We start from the raw sequence: 14936 nt of genomic DNA on the forward strand, positions 1-14936 counted from the left end.
TGTGTGCCTGGCTAAAGGCTGAATCTCTCTCCCCCACCCTCTCTCCCCACTCTGTGTGTGCCTGGGGTAAGGTTGAATCTCTCTCCCCCTACTCTGTGTGTGTGTGTGTGTGCCTGGGGTAAGGTTGAATCTCTCTCCCCCACCCTCTCCCCCCACTCTGTGTGTGTGTGTGTGTGTGTGTGCCTGGGGTAACGTTGAATCTCTCTCCCCCACCCTCTCTCCCCACTCTGTGTGTGTGTGTGTGTGTGTTTATGGATGGGTGAAGGCTGAATCCCTCCCCTTCTCCCCCCCCCCTTCCCCACTCTGTGTGTATGTCTAGGTAGTTGAAGTTAAACCTTTCTCCCCACCTCCTCTCCCCCTCACTCTCCCTGTGTCTTGATAGTTGAGGCTGTCTCTCCCTCTCTCCTGTTAACCCTTCACTGAGCCCACACCCCCACCCCCCCCCCACTCCAAGATAGTAGCATTGGGAAGCCCAGATGTGCCCCCCTCGCCTGCACCCTCTGCAGTCACATGGCTCCGGCAAGAAGAATCAAAACTTTGCTGACCGTCAACATCTTTGTCTTCCTGGGGATTGTCCTGTTTTCCGTCTACTGTCGGATTTCCGATCGCTCGGGGGAGCTGGTGCAGCTGTCGGAGCGCAGGGTGAGGGGCCGGAGTGGCAGGGAGCAGCTCCTGGAAGACAGACAGAACATCCTGCAGCGACTGCAACATCTGGAGGAGGTGGTTTACAACCAGCTCAATGGTAAAGAAAAAACCCTCAGCAATTCTCAGCTTCTTCTGTTCAGTGACTCCCCCCCCCCTCCCCCACACACACCCCCCCCCCCACCCCCCTTGCTCACTCCAGTATCACTGGCAGCACCTGGGGGAAGGAAAGAGGTCTTGTGTGCGAGTGTGTGTCTGTGTGTGTGAGTGAGTGTGTGTGCTTGTGTGAGTGTATGTATGTGTGTGAGAGATTCTGTATGTGTGTGTCTGTGTGTGTGTGTATGTGTGTGTGAGAGAGATTCTGTGTGTGTGTGTGAGAGATTCTGTGTGTGTGTGTGAGAGATTCTGTGTGTGTGTGAGAGAGATTCTGTGTGTGTGTGAGAGAGAGATTCTGTGTGTGTGTGTGTGAGAGATTCTGTGTGTGTGTGTCTGTGTGTGTGAGTGCTTGTGTGAGTGTGTGTGTGAGAGAGATTCTGTGTGTGAGTGCTTGTGTGAGAGATTCTGTGTGTGTGAGAGTGTGTGTGTGTCTGTGTCTGTGTGTGTGTCAGTGAATGTGTGTGAGAGAGAGAGTGTGTGTGTGTGTGTGAGAGAGAGAGTGTGCGCGAGTGTGTGTGTGTGAGTGTATTTTAGTTTCAATTGTTATGTCGGTGGGCTCTCTAATTGTCTCCCTCCCTCCCCGTACCACCTGACAGATTGGCACTGTGTTACATGGGCGGCACCGTGGTTATCACTGCTGCCTCAGTGCCAAGGACCCGGGTTCAATTCCTGCCTCAGGTCACTGCTGTGTGTGGAGTCTACACATTCTCCCCGTGTCTGCATGGGTTTCCTCAGGGTGCTCCAGTTTTCTTCCACAGTGCAAAGGTGTGTGGGTTAGGTGGATTGGTCATGTTAAGTTGACATTGTATCAGGAGGATTAGCAGGCTAAATATGTGGGGTCATGGGGATAGGGCCCAGATGGGATTGTGGTCGGTGCAGACTTGATGGGCTGAATAGCCTCCTCCTGCACTGTAGGGACTCTATGTTTGATTCCATTCTATGGTCTACATCAGTATCCTCTGTCAGGCATTCTGCATGTGGGAGTCAGTGTAGACTTGATGGGCTGAATGGCCTCCTTTTATGCCGTGGGGATTCTATGAACAGCCATTTCACCAGTTCTATTTTGCTTGGGGGCTAACCGGTTTGTACATGATTAGACAGCATTTGCATTTCTGTGGCTCCTGTCACCATTTCAAAACATCCCAAGGAGGGAGGGGTGGGTGGGTGCTTTAAAGTAACTTCTGTGTTGGGTAGCAGCCGGTTTGCGCACAGCAAGACCCCAGCAATGGCCAAGAGATCATGAGCCAGGTCGTCATTTTGTTTGAAGTGATGATGATGCGAGGAGTGAACACTGGCCAGGACACAGAGGGCAAACTCCCCCCCCCCACCTCCCCCCCAGCACAGTCTGACTCCCCTTGGGGGCCATGGGGGGTGGGGGGCTCAGATGTCTAGTGGGACGGTGACCTCAGTGCCAGTCTGCGTTACTGTGCCCAACTGAGTGGAGTGGAATTTGAAAACACAATTTGCCACCTCTGATACCAGAGAACTTCCAGCATTGACACGGGAGTCACACTGGGAGTCAACGCTGGTACAAAATGATGACAAGGGCAGTGAGACACAATGATTTTAATCAGTGCATCCCACAATTGCTGCGGTGTCTGAGATTGCTTTGGAAGCAGGAGTATATTACTCAAAGCGGGCAAAGCCTTTCTCTTTTTGAAATCAGGTGCTTTAATTTTGGGCAGTTGGGCGTTTAACGTGCTCCTAAATGCACAGGAGAGAGTCAGTGCAGACTCAATGGGCTGAATGGCCTCCCTCTGCGTTGTGCTCAGCTTGGCAGCACGGTGGCACAGTGCTGCCTCACAGCGCCAGGGACCCGGGTTCAATTCCAGCCTCGGGTCACTGCCTGTGCAGACTCCACACACATTCTCCCCGTGTCTGAGTGGGTTTCCGCCGGGGGCTCCAGTTTCCTCCCACAGTGCAAAGATGTGCGGGGTGGGTGGATTGGCCATGCTAAATTGCCTCTTACTGTCAGGGGGGTTAGTAGGATAAATGTATGGGGGTAGGACCTGGGTAGGATTGTGGTCGGTACGGACATGATGGGCTGAATGGCCTCCTGCTGCACTGTAAGATTCTATGATTCTCTTTCCTTAATGCTTTTGTCATTCTTACAGCCTACTTTCAGATATCTGTTAACTTTAAGTTGGGTATTGCATGTTTAAAAGTTTTACAGTGCCGTGATTACCATATTTAATTTTAGAATCTCAGCTTAACTGATGCTGAGAGATGTCTGGACTAAACATTTTTGGTGTGAACTCTCATGTTACTTAATCTTGTACTTCCTAATAATCAGGAGCCGCCTCTCGGCAGCACTAAGACCAAGTGTGGGTTTAATTCCACTTCAAACAGCTCCAATGCCTCACCCTGCCCCCGACTCCCAAACCCTGCAATTGCTGACCCTGCACTGGCACCTGCTCCGGTTATATATACCTTGTGGCATGGTGACACAATGGTTAGCCCTACTGCCTCACAGCACCAGAGACCCAGGTTCGATTCCTGACTTGGGTGACTGTCTGTGTGGAGTCTGCACATTCTCCCTGTGTCTGTGTGGGTTTCCTATGGGTGCTGCCCACAGTTTCCTCCCACAGTCTGAAAGATGTGCTGGTTAGGGTGCATTGGCCGTGTGAAATTCTCCCTCAGTGTATCTGAACAGATGCTGGAGTGTGGCACCTGGGGGATTTTCACAGCAACTTCATTGCAGTGTTAATGTAAGCCTCCTTGTGACAATAATAATTAATTAAACATTTAATTGCAAAATTGTGTTTAATTTCCTTCAGGACTTTTGATTTGATTAATTATTGTCACATGTATGAATATACAGTAAAAAGTGATGTTTCTTGCACACCATACAGACAAAGCATACCATTCATAGAGAAGGAAAGGAGAGGGTGCAGAATGTAGTGTTACAGTCATAGCTAGAATGTAGAGAAAGATCAACTTAATGCAAGGTAAGTCCATTCAAGAGTCTGATGGCAGCAGGGAAGAAGCTGTTCTTGAGTCAGTTGATACGTGACCTCAGACTTTTGTATCTTTTTCCCGATTATTTGATTTATTATTGTCACATGTGTTAGTATACAGTGAAAAGTATTGTTTCTTACGCGCAAGGCAACAGACAAAATATACCATTCGTAGAGAAGGAAAGGAGAGAGTGCAGAATGTAGCGTTAGAGTCATAGCTAGGGTGTAGAGAAAGATCAAACCTCGACTCTCCCTTTCTCCGTGACTTCCTCTCGCAATAACCCAATGAAAATCTATGCCTCGGTCATTCTGGCCTCTTACACACAACCCAGATTTTAATCAGTCTACCATTGGCAGCCGTTGGCATCCAGAATTCCTCCCCACCTCCAAACCTCTCACTCCTCTTTTAACAAGCCGCATACAAACCACCTCTCTGAGCCAGGTTTTGGCCACCTGCCCTAATATGTTGTTTGGTGACCAATTTTGTTCGCTGGTGCTCCTGTCAGGTACCTTGGGGTATTTTACTATGTTAGAAGTGCGATGTTCATACGAGTTTTCATGGCACCCTCACCTGTGGCAAAATCTCTTCCTCCCTGTACTTCAGATGTGACGTAAACAGAATCCGTCCATCTGTTGGTGTGGACAGTGAAGACTCCAACTCCATTGCATTTAGTCACAGATATCCTAGCTGACAACTGCCCTTAACAAAAACCTCATCAACAATCAGATCTACACCACATTGTTTTTTTTCTGGGATCTTGCTGTGTATCAGCTTTGCTTTCCCACCAATACAAGCCATTCAAAGTAATTCACTCTGTGCCTACGTTCTCCAACAATGCTTGATGATAGAATAAAGTGCTGTGCAAATATTGTCCATTTAAATAGGAAATCAGAAGGGAAGCAATGAGACTATCCATTAAGTAACTTAAGTATGTTTTTTTTAAATCCCTGCTTGGAGTGGCACAGTGTTTAGCATTGCTGCCTCACAGCAACAGGGACCCTGGGTTCGATTCCCGGTTTGGGTCACTGTCTGTGCAGAGTGTGCACATTCTCCCAGTGTCTGCGTGGGTTTCCTCACACAGTCCGGAAAACTTGCTGGTTAGATGCATTGGCTGTGTTAAATTCTCCGTCAGTGTAGCCACCGGAGTGTGGCAACGTGGGGATTTTCACAGTCACTTTATTGCAGTGTTAATGTAAGCCTTACTTGTGACACGAATAAATACATTTTAAAAAATGCAACAAAGTAAATTGAAACAAACATAAAGGGTTTTAAAATGTTTTTGCTACCTGAGGGTACTAAATCAAAATACTGGTGTTCAGGTTAATATTTCCACCAGCGTGCATCTGTCAGCTTGCCAACACTTTACCTAGTCCTTATGTAGCACATCCAAATGGAATAATATTATGTTAGTGGGAATGAGAAGTAGGGCACGCAGGATAAAAATAAGAAAACTCCTTGTGCAGGCTGAAGCCATGTATTTTTAATAACTTGCTCTTCAATATGCCCTTTCCCTCGAATTTCCCTCGAACTCCCCCCTCCGCCCAAGTTAGTATCTCCAAGTTAGTATCTCCGTTTTGTTGGAAGTATCATTTCATTTATCTTTGTGATGGATGGAGGAAATAGTTGAACACCTTTCGTTTCGAGAGTTCATTGGGACTGTAGTTTGCATTTGCTCGAAGGGTGTATTAAATCGAGGGTGTTAGTGAAGGGTGGTTTCTCTGAGGAGTACTTTGCTGACCCATCAGTTTGAGTAAAATGGATTGTGTCGATGGTGGAGTGACCTAGAATGTACATCGCAAAAAAATCTAGTCCGTGCTGGTGTGTATGCTGTATGTAAGCCTCCTTCTCCCCTCTTCATCTCACCTCTCAACATCTCCTTCTATTCTTTCTCCCTCCTGTATTATCCAGCTTTCCCTTAAATTCATCTTAGTTTAAACTGTTTTAATAGATCTTATTACTATTGAACTGGAATCTAATTGTGGGCTTTACAATATGCTTGAATATTGACATGTTATTGATTGTAGTTATTTACCAGGGACTGTGTAAACCCTTCCCACAAATTTCTGTAGAAGTTCCAAATAATCAGGCTCGATGCTGACATTAGGGTTCAGACAAATTGCAGTCTCTACATCTCTACGTGTACCAGTCAAATCACAATCTCTCCGTGTACCAGTCAAATCGCAATCTCTCCGTGTACCAGTCAAATCGCAATCTCTCCGTGTACCAGTCAAATTGCAATCTCTCCGTGTACCAGTCAAATCGCAATCTCTCCGTGTACCAGTCAAATCGCAATCTCTCCATGTACCAGTCAAATCACAATCCCTCCGTGTACCAGTCAAATCGCAATCTCTCCGTGTACCAGTCAAATCGCAATCTCTCCGTGTACCAGTCAAATCGCAATCTCTCCGTGTACCAGTCAAATCGCGATCCCTGCGTGTACCAGTCAAATCGCGATCCCTGCGTGTACCAGTCAAATCGCGATCCCTGCGTGTACCAGTCAAATCGCGATCCCTGCGTGTACCAGTCAAATCGCAATCCCTGCGTGTACCAGTCAAATCGCAATCCCTGCGTGTACCAGTCAAATCGCAATCTCTCCATGTACCAGTCACTGATCCTACTCACAATAAGTGAATGTCTCCAGAATGATCTTTAGGTTCTGGCTGGTTTATTGTAAGGCACTTCCTCAGTGCTACTAACCTACATGAAGCTCTCCCCCTCAACTGTGCGAGCTGTCTTTACAACAGGACAATCAATGCCACATGTTTAACTAGCTATTCCCTTGACGAGATAATTGCTACACATTGTGATTAGTAGTGCATTGATAACTGAGTTAGCTAAGCAGTATATCTGAACTTGCGTACTGTCATGTTGTCAATCAGACCAATTTTTGCAGCATTCTCTACACTATTGGCAGATCTCCTGTGGCAATTCTCGCCAGTAATCAGATGATTCTGGGTTTTCCAGGGATAAGAGTGTGTTATATCACACGCTGCACCATATACAATTTCTAACGATGAGCTAACCGTTGGCCTTGAACCAGACTCTCCCTCCAAGTCTGCAGAGTCTATCTGTTGTGGAAACAATATTGTGAAGCCAATTAAGAATGCGTTGTTGCTGATGAGAGAAATTTATAGGTGGGCGGCTGCTGATATATTTCATTACTTCAGTCGGAAGAAATAAGCACAAAGTTTTCTCTGTGATATTTTTACAGCGTAATGACTCATTTTAATCTATAGATCAATGATGGAAAACTAAGCTTCCTGATAGTAAAATCAGTATTCAGAATTGGTGCCGTGCACACTCAGAGCCAGTGCTTACTTTATATTTTTGTATTTTAATTGGAATGAACCATGTGACAAATTTGACTTTGTCCTGTTAGAATATTGATGGAGATGGTCAGAGTTTGCTTTTGTCTATCAGAAATGGCTTACATTGAATTCCATGAAGATTGCGTCAGTTTTTTATTAACATTCTTTTCTGGAATATCGGCATCACTGGTCAGGCTAACATTTATCACAATGCAATTACTGAATATTCCTCTTCCATCGGGGCTCAGATCATTGATATCCATGAAAAACAAGAGATCTTAACACCAATCTCAACACGATACTAAGATCTTGGCAATCAAAGAAAGGAAGGCTGAATTCCACAACATCAGGACATCACACAACACTTTATATTTAGGGAGGCAATGGCCAAGTGGTAATGTGGCAAGACTATTAATCCAGAAGCTCAGCTAATGTTCTGGGGACCTGGGTTCGAATCCCACCACAGCAGATGATGGAATTTGAACTCAATGGAAAATATCTGGAATTAAGAATCTACTGATAACCACACAATCATTGTCAATTGTTGGAAAAACTCATCTGGTTCACTAACGTCCTTTAGGGAAGGAGATCTGCCATCCTTACCCAGTCCATCCTACATGTGACTCAAGAGTCACAGCAATGTGGTTGCCTCTCAACTGTCCTTGGGCAATAAATACTAGCCAACCAGCGACACCCGTATCCCACGAATAAATAAAGAAAACAGCCAATTATATACTCGTGACACTTTTTTAATTCATTTGTGGGACATGGGCGTCGCTGGCTGGGTCAGCAGTTATTGCCCATCCCGAGTTGCCCTTGGAGGGCAGTTGAGAGTCAACCACATTGCTGTGGCTCTGGAGTCACATGTAGGCCAGACCAAGTAAAGACGGCAGATTTCCTTCCCTAAAGGACATTAGTGAACCAGATGGGTTTTTCCATCAATTGACAATGGTTTCATGGTCATCAGTAGATTCTTAATTCCAGATATTTCAGTAATAATTCAGGCACACTATAATTTGAATTCCACCATCTGCCGTGGTGGGATTCGAACCCGGATCCCCAGAACATTAGCTGAGTTTCTGGATTAATGGTCTAGTGATAATACCACTAGGCCATCGCTTCGTCGCCTTGTTGTTATAATGTAGGAATTGCAGCAGCCAATTTGAGCAGAGCAAGTTCCCACACACAACAGAGCAATGATCATCAGATTACCTGCTTTAGTGAGTATGGCTGTGGGATAAATATTGGCCAGGACCCCGGAGGGGCCCGATGCGAAGGGGGCTGGGAAGGAGGAGGACCTCCATGTGAACCTGCATCTGGGCCTGGCAAAACTTGCCATAAACATGTCCAGACAGTGGGTGACTGAGGGGGTCATCTGACCTGACTATCTGCCCTCTATTGTGGCTATATTCGCGGTTGGGTGTCCCTGGAGAGGAAGCATGCAGAGTCCGAGGGCACTGTTGATACCTTCCGTGCCTGTTAGACACCGCAGGGGTTGGGGTGTATTATCGACCCCTTTAATTACTTTGATTCTTTAAATTTCCTTTCTACTTCTTTTTATACAGTAAATGGCAGCACCCTTAAGAGTATCGATAGGCAGAAGGATCTGGGTGTCCAGGTACGCAGGTCACTGAAAGTGGCAACGCAGGTGGAGAAGGCAGTCAAGAAGGCACACGACGTGCTTGCCTTCATCGGCCAGGGTATTGAGTTTAAAAATTGGCAAGTCATGTTGCAGCTTTATAGTTAGGCCACATTTGGAATATAGTGTTCAATTCTGGTCACCCCACAGTTCCAGAAGGATGTGGAGGCTTTGGAGAGGGTACAGAAAAGATTTATCAGGATGTTGGCTGGCATGGAGAGGTTGGAGAAACTTGGTTTGTTCTCACTGGAGTGACAGAGGCTGATGGGTGACGTGATAGAAATCTACAAGATAATGAGAGGCATGGACAGAGTGGATAGTCAGAAGCTTTTTCTCAGAGTGGAAGAGTCAATTACTAGGGGGCATAGATTTAAGGTTCAAGGGGCAAGGTTTAAAGGAGATGTACGAGGCATGTTTTTTACACAGAGGCTGGTGGGTGCCTCAAACTCACTGCTGGGTGAGGTAGTGGAAGCGGATACGGTAGTGACTTTTAAGGGACATCTGGATAAGTACGTGAATAGGATGGGAATAGAGGGATATGGTCCCTGGAAGGGTAGGGGGTTTCAGTTCAGTTGGGCAGCACGGTCGGTGCAGGCTTGGAGGGCCGAAGGGCCTGTTCCTGTGCTGTAATTTTCTTTGTTCTTTGTTTGTCTTTTTCGGGCGGTTCCCTTCTTTTTGGGGGCCGCCCCTTTGAATTTGTCCCTCAATTCATTTGATTTAGTTTAATTGTTTCGTCAAAAGAATTGACACTGGGGGATATCTCTCCTGCTCTGCTTTGAAGTAGCGTCAGTGGATCTTTTACACTCCACCTAAAAGGACCAACAAGTCCTCAGTCTCATCTGAAACACAGCGCCTCCAACAGCGCTGCACTTTCTCAGTACGGCACTGGGAGTTTTAACCTTGATTTTGTGCTCAGTGTTCTGGAGTGTGACTCAAACCTGTGACCTCTGGACTCGGAGTGAGAGTATTCCCTCCTGGAAGTTGAAAAGCATCTCTCATGATAACCATTCTATTCATATTCCCTCCAATGCTGCAAGCCTTTGTTATTGTAAAAAAAGACTGCCATTTGGCACAGTACCAAAATGCCTTCTGAAAATCAAGCATCCATTTATCACACTCCTTTTATTTATACACTACACTTTCCTCCAGACTTCTGTTACCAAACAGATCTTTCCAGATAGAGATTCCTGCCAACTATCCCTGTTGAACCCATGATAGGGGCTGTCTCTCGGAAGGGGGTAAGTTTCGATTTGGGACCCGATGTGAGTCTGCAACGGGCATGCAACAATGTTCCTGGAGGCAGCCTTTTGATTGGCTACTGCCAGGCTTGCCATCCAATCAGAAGCATAGGATCATCAAATCCCTACAGTGCAGAAGGAGGCCATTTGGCCCATTGAGTCTCCAGCAACCACAATCTAGGCCCTACTCCCCTCCCACTGGAGTCAATTTGGCATGGCCAATCCACACCTAACCCGCATATCTTTGAACTGTGGGAGGAGCACCCGGAGGAAACCCGCGCGGTCACGGGGAGAACGTGCAAACTCCATACAGACAGTGACCCAAGATGGGAATCGAACCCGGGTCCCCGGTGCTGTGAGGTATCAGTGCTAGCCGTTGTGTCACCTTCAGCATGGTTAATGGAAGCTCTACTCTGCTGGCCTACTCAGAGGGTTGGCAACACAGGAGCATGAGCAGTACCCCTCCCCCCGCCCCACCCCACCCCCCCGGGTGGAGGGAATGCCTGGTGAAGCAGTGAGGATTACAGGAAGGTGCCTCCGTCCTGAGGCAGCCAACTCCATGTTTCTGCTAGGTTTAAGCAAGCAAGCCTGGTGTTTAGGTGGAGAGCACCTCCAGTGGCAGGGCCTGGGGTTGCAGGGGAGGCCAATGCTGCTGTTGTTAGGTGGGGGAGCGGGGGGTTTCCCAGATCCTCCGGTGCCATTAAGTGGCTTCACTTTCACACCCTGCGGCCTGTGCGTGCGGCAGTGGGAGGGGAGGGAGGTATTTTGATTCTGGGAATCAGGGTACTGGGAAGAAACTTTTAATTGGCTGAATTGGTCACCCCCCCCCCCAATAAATAGGTGGGCAAATGCCCTCCAGCTGCCACAATCATCTTTCAAGGAGCAAAGAAGGGTACAGCACAGGAACAGGCCCTTTGGCCCTCCAAGCCTGCACCGATCACACTGTCCTATCTAGACCTGTATCCCTCTCATCCCTCCCCCCCGTTCATGTGTCTATCCAGATAAGTCTCAAATGTCACAAACAAATCTGCCTCAACCACCTTACTTGGTTGTGACACCCCCACCAACCTCTATGTAAAAAAACTCCCCCCTGCACATCTCTACTGAACCTCTCTCCCCCTTACCTTGAACTTGTGCCCCTTGTAATTGTCATTTCTGTCCTGGGAGAAAGCTTCCAACTGTTCACCCTATCTATACCTCTCTCAATTATATAAACTTCTATCAGGTCGCTCCTCAGCTAATGTCTTCCCAGGGAGAACAATCCCAGTTTATTCAATCTCTCCTCATAGCTAATACCCTCCATACCAGGCAACATCCTGGTAAACCTTTTCTGTACTCTCTCCAAAACCTCCACGTCCTTCTGGTAGTGTGTTGACCAGAATTGGGCACAGTATTCCAAATGTGGCCTAACCAACATTTTATACAACTGTAACATAATTTGCCAACTGTTATACTCGATGCCCCATCTGATGAAGGCAAACATGCCTTATGCTTTCTTCACCACCTTTTCCTCCTGTGCTGCCACTTTTAAGGATCTGTGGACCTGTGCTCTCAGATTTCTCTGTGTGTCTATGTTCCTGATGGTTCTGCCACTTATGGTTCCTACCTGAATTGGATCTACCGAAATGCATCACCTCACATTTGTCCCTCCTGCTAGGTTTGACTCCAACCAGTGGAGAAATTTTCTCCTGAGTCCCATTGATATTCAGTTTTGCTAGGGCTCCTAACCCTATTCTCCAGGAACCATTCTGGTGAATCTTTGCTGCACTCTCTCCAATGCCATCACATCCTCCCTAAAATGTGATGCCCAGACCTGGACACAATATCCCAGCTGAAGCCAAACTAATGTTTCAGACAAGTTGTACTCTGTACCCCAATTAATAAATCCCAGATACTGTATGTTTCATTAACCAGGTTCTCAGTACAACATTCAGTCATGATGTGGAGATGCCGGTGTTGGACTTGGGTAAACACAGTAAGAAGTCGCACAACACCAGGTTTAAGTCCAACAGGTTTATTTGATAGTAAACCCCCAAGCAAACCCCGAAAGCTTGTGGGGTTTACTGTCAAATAAACTGTTGGACTTTAACCTGGTGTTGTGAGACTTCTTACTGTGTCTACCACATTCAGTGACAATGATCAAGAGAAATTCAGATTCACGATAAAGACACGAACAGAGAAAACCGCAATAGGAATCATAAAACAGCACAGAGGAGAAATGCAGAAAGAGATTATAGGGAACCCAAGCTGAATATCAGTGAGCGTGTTATTGCTGTATAAGTACAGCTTGATGACGCTGTCAATAACATCTTCTATCACTTTGCTGATGATTGAGAGTAGACTGATGGGGTTGTAATTGGCCACATTTGATTTGTCTTGTTTCTTATGGACAAGATGAGAGGTCACACAACGCCAGGTTACAGTCCAATAGGTTTATCTGAAACCAAAAGAGAAAATGCTGGAAAATCTCAGCCGGTCTGGTAGCATTTGTAAGGAGAGAAGTGATGACCCTTTGTCAAAGCTAAAAAGGCATAGAAGTGGGAGATAGGTCTTACCCAGGCTTATTTGGGTGGCACAGTGGTTAGCGCTGGTGCCTCATAGTGCAAGGGACCTGGATTCGATTCCCAGCTTGGGTCACTATGAATGTGGAGTTTGCACGTTGTCCCCATGCCCACATGGGATTTTCCCAGGGACTCCAGTTTCCTTTCACAGTCTGAAAGAAGTGCTGGTTAGGTGCTTTGGCCATGCCGAATTTTCCCTCAGTGTACCCGAACAGGCGCTGGAACGTGGAGACTAGGAGATTGTCACAGTAACTTCATTGCAGTGTTCATGTCAGCCTATTGTGGCTAATAAATAAATTAACTTTTTTGAAATCACAAGCTTTTGGAGCACTGCTCCTTTGTCAAGTGACTTTAAATAAACCTGTTGGACCATAACCTGGTGTTGTGTGACCTCTCAACTTGTCCACCCCAGACCAACACTGGCATCTCCACATCTTAGTGTACAGGACATCCAAGGGCAATGTTCTACATTGCCAGATAGATGTTAGTGTTGTCTTTGTACTGGGACAGCTTGGTCAGGTACGCGGCAAGTTCTGGAGGACCAATCTTCATCCCTGTTGCAGAGATGTTTCCCTTTTCAGGCATTTAGCCAAGTTCCTTTGGAAGGTTACTGTTGAATCTGCTTCCAGCGTCCTTTCAGGCAGTACCTTCCAGTTTATATCAAAGGGTTTTGTGTAAAAGTCCCCTCTGGATTTTCTTTAGCTAATTATTTTAAATCTATGTCTTTGACTTACTAACCCTCCAGCTAATGGAAATGGTTTCACACAGATTATCTTAACATCTGGCCTCACCTCACCCACAAGACTTTGAACGTCTCTATTAAATCTCCCCTTAACCTGCCCCTTTTGGCAAATGGGATTCAGCCTGGAAGAGTGTGAAGTAAAACATCTAGGGATAGCGAACAAAGCTTGGGAGTATGCAGTAAACGGAAGGATATTGAGAGGGATTGAGAGACCAGAGTGAGTGTCCACAGGTCTCTGAAGATGGCAGGACAGGTGGACCAGGTGGTCAAGAAAGTGCATGGAATGCTTTCCTTTATTGGACGGGGTATACAATATAAAAGCAGAGCTTTAATGATGAAACTGTATAAAACGCTGGTTAGGCTACAGCTGGAGTTTTGTGTACAGTTCTGGTCATTACAGGAAGGATATCATTGCCCTGGAGAGAATGTAGAGGAGATTTACAAGAATGTTGCCAGAGCTTGAAAATTGCAACTTTCTTCATGTGAGCGTCGCTGGTTAGACCAACATTTATTACCCATCCCTAGTTGCCCTTCAAAAGGTGGTGGTGAGCTGCCTTTGTGAATATTCTGGGTGGCGGTGTTCCAAGGATCTGCTGTTCCTATCCTTTGCGGGAGATGCAGTCTAAAGAACCTTGGTGAGTTTCTGCCATATATCTTGTAGCTGTCACTGTGTATCGGTGGTAGAGGGAGTGCATATCTGTGGAAGGGGTAGCAATCAAGCTATGGGGATAGGTTGGATAGGCTAGGGTTGTTTTCCTTAGAACAGAAGGGGTTAAGGGGTGACCCAATTGAGGTGTACTAAATTGTGTGGAGCCTGGATAGGGTGGAGAGGGGTGCTCTGTTTCCTGTAGTAGAGGTCAAATACCAGGCCACAGATTTAAGCTGATTAGTAGATAGATTTTTTTTATTTACTGATGGGACTGGCTGGGCCAGCATTTATTGCCCATCCCAAGCTGCCCTTGGAGGGCAGTTAAGAGTCAACCGCATCGCTGTGGCTCTGGAGTCACATGTAGGCCAGACCACATAAGGACGGCAGATATCTACCCTAGGATTCTCTGGGAGGCTAGAGAGGTGATTGCAGAGCCTCTGGCTCAGATCTTCAGGTCGTCATTGGTCTCTGGTGTAGTCCCGGAGGATTGGAGGATAGCGAATGTTGTCCCATTGTTTAAGAAGGGGAACAGAGACTTTGCCGGGAATTATAGACCGGTGAGTCTTACTTCTGTTGTGGGCAAGGTTTTAGAAAAAATTATTAGGGATAGGATTTATAGTTATTTGGAGTGTAATGAATTGATTAGAAATAGTCAGCATGGTTTTGTAGCGGGTAGGTCGTGCCTTACTAACCTTATTGAGTTTTTTGAGAAGGTGACCAAAGAGGTGGATGGGGGTAAGGCAGTTGACGTGGTATACATGGATTTTAGTAAGGCGTTCGATAAGGTTCACCATGGTAGGCTTCTGCAGAAAATGCAGATGTATGGGATTGTGGGTAATCTAGGAAGTTGGATCAGGAATTGGCTATCAGATAGGAGACAGAGGGTGGTGGTGGATGGTAAATATTCATCATGGAGTGCAGTTACGAGTGGTGTGCCTCAGGGATCTGTTTTGGGGCCACTGTTGTTTGTAATTTTTATTAATGATCTGGATGAGGGTATAGTTGGGTGGATTAGTAAATTTGCTGATGACACCAAAGTTGGA

General features: G+C 46.5%; 1 protein-coding gene across 1 annotated transcript in view; it reads left to right on the forward strand.

Annotated features, from left to right (window-relative positions):
- The first annotated feature begins 415 nt into the window (after positions 1-415).
- galnt9 (polypeptide N-acetylgalactosaminyltransferase 9) overlaps positions 416-14936 on the forward strand; it is a 268692-nt gene continuing 254171 nt past the window's right edge. Inside the window, exon 1 of the mRNA XM_080208641.1 lies at positions 416-742. Within this exon, the coding sequence (XP_080064767.1) occupies positions 511-742 (232 nt within the window). The 5' untranslated portion in view covers positions 416-510. The remainder of the gene's footprint in view (positions 743-14936) is intronic.

Source organism: Carcharhinus amblyrhynchos, chromosome 20 (genome assembly GCF_965287045.1).
Source record: "Carcharhinus amblyrhynchos chromosome 20, sCarAmb.v2.hapA, whole genome shotgun sequence".
NCBI classification, from domain to species: Eukaryota; Metazoa; Chordata; class Chondrichthyes; order Carcharhiniformes; family Carcharhinidae; genus Carcharhinus; species Carcharhinus amblyrhynchos.